The 8,698-nt window shown below is 43.7% G+C and overlaps 1 protein-coding gene across 10 annotated transcripts in view; it reads right to left on the bottom strand.

Moving 5' to 3' along the window:
* Positions 1-8,698, bottom strand: part of RBMS3 (RNA binding motif single stranded interacting protein 3) — a 609,095-nt gene that overhangs the window by 440,949 nt on the left and 159,448 nt on the right. For 5 of the 10 annotated variants that reach the window (XM_021386136.1, XM_021386138.1, XM_021386137.1 and 2 more), the window contains exon 1: positions 8,247-8,692. The exons of the other annotated variants lie outside the window; for them this stretch is intronic. In XM_021386136.1, the coding sequence (XP_021241811.1) occupies positions 8,247-8,321 (75 nt within the window). In that variant the 5' untranslated portion in view covers positions 8,322-8,692. Of the gene's footprint in view, positions 1-8,246; positions 8,693-8,698 lie in introns of those variants that run through there. 10 annotated transcript variants of the gene reach the window in all.

Raw genomic sequence — 8,698 nt, 5'->3', positions numbered from 1 at the left:
CCCACAGTTGGAAAAATTATAACAAGACGGAAAAAATAGAGCAAACTTTAAAAAGGCAGTTCTCCAAGCATCAGGGAATTCACACAGGCACATCGTTCCAGCTTTAAGAACTGCTAGATACTTTCTTCTTGAAAGAGAAGGAGGACATTACACCAGGTGAGTCCCTAAAATCTGGATTTTAACTCTCCTGCTGTAACTATGGATACCCAGCCTTCAGAACCTTTTGTGATGTAGCGGTACACCCAGCTCCCTTATCTCCTCTTCTTACAAAATGCCTCCAGCTGATGTCCCCTCTGTTCCCTCTCTCATGGGTCACCATCGCACCACCGCAAGGTTTTGCTGGCTTTGTCTTTACGTTCATACCAGTCCCCTGCCCTCTCTTCCTTAGCACCTGTATTTTCAGTTTGCCTCTCGCCCTCCAGGAGGCCCGAGGCAAAGGTTGCCAGCTTCACACCCAGGAAGCCAACCCAACAACAGTGCATTTTGTTTCGGATAACCAGAGCACTTCTTGCGAGCAGGTTAAATGGGCACTGCATCGGCCTGTCCTGCACCCTGCAGTGAAACAGAGCATTTAAGTGCACCTTTAGGATTTAATCTATTAATGCAAACTCACAAAATAAGAACAAATTGCTGCTTGACTTAATCTGGGGGCACAAATCTGCTCAACGACTTTCCATCTTGGGTAACTTTGAATTACAGAGGACTGACATCATTTCCACTACATGACAGCCTATAAATCGACACCAACCACATGGCACTATCCATAAAAACATGTGTCAAAGAGACACCAATAAGGAACAAAATATCAGAGAGTTTTACATCGTAAACATGCAATTGTATGCATCTTTTGGCTCCTACTATGATCTCTATAGATTGCGTGGTTTATTTCACTCATTTGCATCTGAATGAAGTCAATACAATTAGCAGAGGAGCCCTTATAGAAAATCTGTCCAAACAATTTAATCTGTATAAATTTACTAGAAATAAGATTTTTATTTTATTTTTTTAAAGATAAATGGCTACGTTTAATAAGTGGGAAGGAAATTTATTCCCGCAACTGTCACGGGCAAACAAGCACTGAAACAAACAGGGAAGAAGGAAAAAAAAAAAAAAACTGTATCCAAAAGTATGAGAAAAATAATCTCTCTTACTTGACAATGTCAGGCCTGAAAAGTCACTCAGCTAATAAAAACTTCTAGAAGAAGAGATTAGGCTTTACTGTAAACCAGTGATCAGAAAGACAGTACAGCAAAGGAATTCAGCTGGACCTTCCAACATGGGACTACAGATATGGCAAGTAACCTTTGCTTCACTTCTCCGTATAGAAACTCTGCATTGTCAGGAAAGACCTACAGAAAAAAAAAAACAACTGACTTGTTTCAAACTTTGAAGAAGCTACACAGTATTTTTATCTTAAGAGCCATACAAATAAAAGCAAAACAAGTCCTCTGCTCTATCCTTTACTTATTGTGGAATAACCATCTTCCCTCTTGTGCAGGAATTGCTGATCTTCATTATAGGCACCAGGCTCTATGTCAGACATCTCATATGACTCCATTAGACTTCCACTATGTATAAATCATATCTCAACGTAGCAGAGAAAGAGAGACAAAGACAGAATGAGTGGAAAAACACAAAAAATAGCTGTTGTAAAGATATAAATTAGTATAAACATAGAATAAACAGTGTTATGATAAAAAATATATATAGCCACAGAAAGCCCCAAATGCTGTTAAAACATCAGATGTGTCCCTACTCATTTGTACAACACAGCATCATTTTGACACTTCTTGTTTCTTTCCTAATCTGTGTTTTTAAAAAATAAAAAACAACAACAATAACACAACTCTGTATGTTCAGCTGCCCTGGTTTTCACCCCAGAGAACAGAATGTGCTTTGTGGGACCGATTCTGCATTACTGAGGACAACTTTGAAGTTCTTTGATTTTTCAAGGGAAGCAGAACAGATCTCTATGACTATAATTTCTGTTCAGTAATACTACTGTTAATCAACTACATGAAATATTGGAAATATCCTGCATATTGGAAATATTCCGCATGAGCACGCACAGCTCTCAGGATGATGCACTGCACAGTGAGAGCAGCTCTTCCAGAAAAAAGCTTACTCCTAAACTCCCTTCCAACACTCAGCTTTGCCCATAGGAGTGGGAAAGCAATTGTGAAACACTGTTACGCAAAGACTCGCAACATACACACTGACAGTATCTGAGCAAATCACTGCTCTCAGCCTCTCTTCTTTGCCCATCTGCAGTCATTGGTATGGAACAACTATATCATAAAAGCTCTTATTCACACATGCTTTTGATATTACACTATTTAATCACATACAGCTGTAGCTGATGAGACTGTTACAAAACACAATTTTAATGCAGCACTGGAAGCAAGTTCTGGAGACACATCAACCATTTTTTCCTCTACATAAAATGCTAACATTAAAAGACTTTTCTTCAAGAAAAACAAAACAAAACAAATTTATAAGAACAGCCAACTCATTCTTTAAAATCTGCTCCCCTTCCTGGACACTCCGGAATGGGCTTGTTTGCAAGTGAACTTGAAGTCCCTGTCTGGAGTACAGATAATGAGAAACCTACCTCCCCACACCAGAAAAAATAATAGTAATAATAATAATTAAAAAGCCCTGCTTGAAATTACATGCAGAGAGAATGCTATCCAGGCTACTTACAGCAAGACCTGAAATGAACTCAGGCATCCTGCTTGAAACGTCTTTTCTTATCCACTTTTTAATTCACGGAAATTTAGGAGCTAGAAGCCTGACCATTTTCACAATGATACTTGAATTCAAGTACAAATATAACATCACGCTAACTGTGAAAGCCCACAAGGCATTGAAAATCAAGTTAGTAATTCTGAAGGGTGCCTTGTATCAACTATTCTACATTATAGCGAACTCTGGGTGTTAATAGATACAGTAGCACATACGTAGCCTAACCTGGCAAATGCTTGTAACTTAAAACTTTCCCTATGGAAGCAACACGTATCCTTGCAAGATAAACCCAGGTGGCACACAGGAATACAAATGTCCAAAAAACTAAGAATTTGGACATTCTTTTCCCGCTTTTTGTGTTTCAACAAATTTACAATGAGAAACCACATGAAAGAAAGACCAACAAAGAGATTCAACATTATCTCAATATATATCATGGTGACCCTTACAGCAACAAGAGCACTTTTACTCAGGCATGACAAACAATAATGGGAAATGAACAAGTTCATATATTTCTGTGTTTTTCAGAATATCATCACTTTCACCTTCCTTACCGTTTAAAGCAACTGGCAAAAATACTAGAATTGGGTATTAATGCTTCTGCCAAAATTACAACTAGACTTACACATTTTTAAATAGCACTTCAGCAAACTCACGAGCCCTTGAGGCAGCTCTCGGAGGCACTGAAAACACCGCCACACCACGCTGAATCCAATGAGGGCTCAGTGCAAATCAACTTCATTCCTCGAAATGCACTCCTCTATTTGCAAGTGTTTGCCTCCACTCTGGCACTATCACATGGGCTCCAGCTAGACTTTTGAGCTCTGGCAGCAATCCAAGCTGCAGATGGTTGGAAATGCAGCCTGAAATCAGTGTGTGGTTGATGAATTACTCCTTACACCTGACCCCTGCTTCACACCAGGCCCCGAGCACCACCAGCCTGAGGAGGCCTGTCAGGCAGCGCCGGGGCTGGAACGCTCTCTTCAAGGCCTTCTGCAGGGCCAGATGGCCGAGAGCGGGGAACACCGTAAACTCGCTCAGCAGAAACACGAGCGACAAAAAAGCACGGGATTGGTAGGTACGAGGTGAAGAGAGGAGAGAGCTCCATACTGATTCCAAAAATACGCTTTCTAAAAGCGGCCGGTGGAGCGAGCAGGGAGGCGGCCGGGTGGCGTGCAGCTGAACGAGGTCCCTGCTCCCTGTGTGCCAAAGAATGCCCTAAAAAAAGGAAAAGAGGAAGCGAAACAAAACAGAGGACTTCGTCCAAACACACACACCCAAACGTGCACTCACAAAGTGACTTTCTGGAGTTGAAGTGCTGCTGGGTACACCTGTTTGCATTCCCCAGGTGGTTGCTCTTCAGGTGGGGCAGGTCTCTGCCGTTCCATGGCCACGCTCATTCAGCCCTTCCTGCCTGCGGGCTGGGCCACGCTCTTCTCACACCCGCAAAGAAAGGATTGCGCTCACGTAGGCGTTGGGAAACTGAGCTTGTGAATACAGACAGAAGCCAAGTGTGCATCGGGCGTACCGGGATTAACATACATTGTGGGGACAGCCAATGCCAGTGCTGGAGGTATTTCAGCCTCCTCACCGGGCAGCAGAGTCAACATCGTGAGAGTTAAACTCCCAACCCAAACCATGACTAATAGATAGGAAATATCTGGAGAATGCATGAAAGCAAATGGCACAGAAATAGCTGCTAAACAGGCATATTTTTACCCCAAAAGCAGGTACAACGATCGTAAAACAAGCAATTCCTGTCTGCAGGTAACTGTGATACTTTCTCCTTTCTACCCTAATGATTCAGGGTTTTTCTGTAGGATGCTGAATGAGCTTCCTCAGCACTAGGTCTAATCATAAGCTGCAGAGGACAAAGATAAAACATTGCATCTACGAAATTAAAGAGACTCTTTCAAATACATTCACACAGTTTAGGATTTCCTCCCCCCCACCCCCCCTTTTCACATCATTACACGAAAGTTAATGTTGCTCAGCTTTGCTTTTCCATTGTGCAAAAGGGCAAAAAGAAAAGAATTTGCTTTGGCAAGCAGGAAACTAAAGAAATACATTTGGACCTCCATGCAAGGTTTGGTCTTGTTATCATTTTATATGTGACAATTTACAACATACTGCTGTAAACCAGTTGCTTGAGTAGTTACGCCATCCGTGAGGATGCAGCTAAGGAAATTTATTTAACAGCTCAAAATTTAATGCAAACTTCCTATGGGTCTCATCAAGTATGCGAGAACCAAACATAGCTCCTTGCAATATTCTTTGCAGCAAGACCGTATGACTATCTTTAACTTACAAGAGTAGCAAAAGAAAAAAAAAATGTTTCTTTTGAAATAAACTCTCAGCAAGAGACCCCACTCCCAGGATCTGCCTGGAGAAGTTCAAACACCGCACTTCCAAACTGCAGTTGTCAGACAGCGTCATGTCAAGACGAGAAAAATAAGGTTCTATATTTCCTCCAACTCCACGCTTGTCCTTAAGAGACATATTGAATTCCTTGCAATTGTCTCACAAATTGGCGGCCTCTGCCCCTCTTTTTTTCAGCTTTGGATGACGTGGAGTTTGTCTAAACCTGCAATTGAAGTCATAGCTTCAGTGGTGGCATCTGCTAATTAAGAAGCACAAGTAAACTGAATAATAAGAGTGCGTGCTTCATGTTGCAGAAACGGCCATGAAACACTTAAAAAACTTAAACCGATCAAGCAAACATATGGAATCCATTTTTTCCTATTTATAATCCCATTACCCGTATAGCTATTCATTTACACCATTTCAGCATAACAATGTGCTAGCTACGTTGGAAGATACAAGCACAGATTGTAGACTCAGATCTTAGGCAGCTCCGTGCTCCCCCAAGAGAAGGACGTGGTGCACAGTAATGCAGCGCTTCTCAGAGAGCAACCGAGAGTACTTCACAGAGCAGGCAGAGCACAACGCGGCGCTTCACCCAGACATGCCGCGGAGCACAGATTTCAGAACTTTAACACGCTGCCACTCAGTGTTTCACAAGCTGTACGCAAATGGCACAAGAAACCCTAGAATTTCTTCCCTAATTACAAATGAATGCATCCCCCCTCAGCACACATGACTACAAGCACGAAAAGACATTCTTTCCTAAGAGATGAATCCTACAATGTTCGGTACAAAGGAGAGTTCTGAAAAAATAAAAAGTTGAAGTTCGCAGTACAATTGGAGTCACGCAGGGGTTTATTAACATGAGTTGCACAAACAGGCATGATAAAAGATACAGCTCTCCACCACAATGTTATTTGATTACCCGAATATTAGCTTTAGACATACAATGGATCTAACTGCTTTAAAATGTCCCAGAAGCTGATGGCTAGCTTTAAGGTAACAAAATCCAGATGCTGCCTGTCTGCACTGCTCCAAACTCTTAAATTCTATAGAGGAGGAAAAACTCCTACACGTGTCTCCATATATGCATGTGTGTACGTGTTTATTATTTAGGTTTTACGCATGCACTTCACGTGGAGCAAGGGAAAAAAAAAGAAAACTAGCATCATATAAACCATAGCAGCGATTTGCAGTGTTACCTGTCCTTGCAGTAATGTGTGCGGAGACAGACACACATGACTTTTCACCGGGTTGATAATTTTATATACCAGCTATAAAAGTGCATTTAATTTAGCTTTTCCGTACCGTGGCTTTTTTTTTAACCTAATGCTTTTAAAAATATATTGTTGCTATTTTAAGCTCAAATGCAAGGTTTATTTCCTTAAAAAGCTCATTCTACGAAGTTAAAAATAGAAAGAGCAAAAAGAAGAGGAAAACAGGACTGACAAAATGTAAGCTACGTGAGTAAAAGGCATGGAATGTCCAATATTTCTCCTCCAATACTCGAGGCTATTGTTCTTTCAAAAAAAACACCATCAATTGTTTCATGTCCTTGGCTTGCCACATTTTGAGGAATAGCATCAGCTTGCGTCCCCCAATCCCCCAAACAGTTAAAGCTATGGGCAATATCGCAGGCAAGCTACTGAGGGGCTGCTGCTGCAACAGCAACAATACACACTAAATGGCCACAAAGGTAAAATGCAATTTGGATCGACCTTGAAAGAAAAAGAAGGGAAAAAAAAAAAAAGCAATAAAAACCACTCCAATAAAAAATTAAAAAGAGGTTAAGTTTCATAAAAAAATCTGCACGACACAATGAAAGAAAGAACAAACGAGAGGTAACCCTCTGACAAATTACAGGCTGTAATCATACTGAGTGGCTCTGGTGTCATCACGACTCAGACCAGCCCGATTCCCAGTTTTGACAATTAGTTAATTTATATCATGCAGCAGTCTGGCCATAAATGTTAACGGGAGAGTAATTTCATTAACGGGGCAATATAACTTCGCCATCAGAGCTGCGAGCAGACCAATGTGCTTCAGAGTCTGCACAGTCAGCCCCCCCCCCAGCACCTCACACACGCAGGCACACGTCAAAGGTCCCATGTGTTAAATCCACCACGTGTGTACGCAGGGGCAGAGGCATGTCTGTGTGCCCTGGCTATTATTTTTTTTCCCCAGAAAGGATGCTACTTTAGTGACTGAAACTGGTGATCTGTGGCTGTGAGGTTATGCTCACAAGGAGTCTTTTTTATTTTTTTTTTATTTTATTTTTATTTTTTATTTTTTTATCCTAACGTGGTTTGCAAACTTTAGTTTTAGGGATCTCTTCTATTACCATCACTCGGTCACCCAGGAAATCTTTCCAGCAAGCAGACTGCTGTACGATGACATTATGACATTAGAGAAATGAGGCTTTAATTAACCAGCTCATGGCCAGGTAGCAGCAACCTTGCTCAGCCCCTGTTGAAGACACAGGCCTGCTCTCTGGTCTACTGGCATTTTTAAAATCGGGAAGAAAGACGGAAAAGAAAGAGCCCGTGAGCGGATACATGCTCTGAAAGTAGCTGCCCTCTATTTCCAGACCCTTTTAGCGCAGCAGAGTGCGGCCGTCTCACCCTCTCCATGCAATGAGATACTGAAAGCAGCGCAACCCACTGCCACCAACTCCGCCAGATCCGCAGGCAGCCGCTCCTCATCCTCCCCAGCCCTTACAACATCTCTCAGGCAGCTGATTAAAAGTTTGAGCTCCACAGACAGCTCTTCTAATGGCAAAACACCTCTGAGCACCAAAGGGACTGGAGGGATCGCTGGAACAGCCCCTGAAACAGCCCTCCATGCCTGATGCTGTCCAGAGCAGCCCTCACCCTGTGCCACAATAAGCATGCTACCTGCCCGACATCGCGATAGCGTTCAGACTGAACAATAAAAGGAATTGGCCGACGCCAGCGGCCCTTGAAAAAAAAATAAATAAATAAATAAAAAAGAAAGAAAATGAGAATAAATCAATAAAGCCAGGCGCAGGCAGCGACCTTCCTGCCGCCCTCAGCCTGCTGCTCCCCAGCCCGGGAAGCAAGGGGCAGGCAACGGGGTGAGCCCGCAGCCTCTGCCCTTCGCAGCGCCCGCCGCCCTACCTTAGTTTGGAGATAGTGGGGGTAGTAGTAGGTGTACTGGGGGTACATTGGCTGCTGGTCCAGGCGTTTGCCCATGTAGCTGGAGTCCTTCTGGCTGGCGCAGGGAACTCGGCGGCAGGGTGTAGTGCCCCAGGGCCTTTCTTCCTCTCACGCCGCTATTCCTGACAGCGCGGGCTACAGCGGAGCTGGCTGCCGAGACTTCCTCGCCGTCTGCCGCCCGCTACTTCCAACGCAGCCCAAATCGCACAGGCGCGGACATCGATGTGCGTGCGGCTGTGGGGGGTGGGGGTGGCAGCCCCTGTCCGCTGCCCGCTGCGTGACTCCGCGCTGCCGTGCCCGGCCGGGAGAGTCCTGCGAGCGGAGACAGCGCAACTCCACACCGCCGCCCGCTCAGCTCGTTCGCTCTCCTCGTCCTCTCCCCGCTCTCGAGCCCTCCCCTCTTCTCGCTCCCC

The sequence above is a fragment of the Numida meleagris genome, chromosome 2, assembly GCF_002078875.1.
Source record: "Numida meleagris isolate 19003 breed g44 Domestic line chromosome 2, NumMel1.0, whole genome shotgun sequence".
Lineage (NCBI taxonomy): Eukaryota > Metazoa > Chordata > Aves > Galliformes > Numididae > Numida > Numida meleagris.
This window is presented reverse-complemented; position numbering and strand designations above follow the sequence as displayed.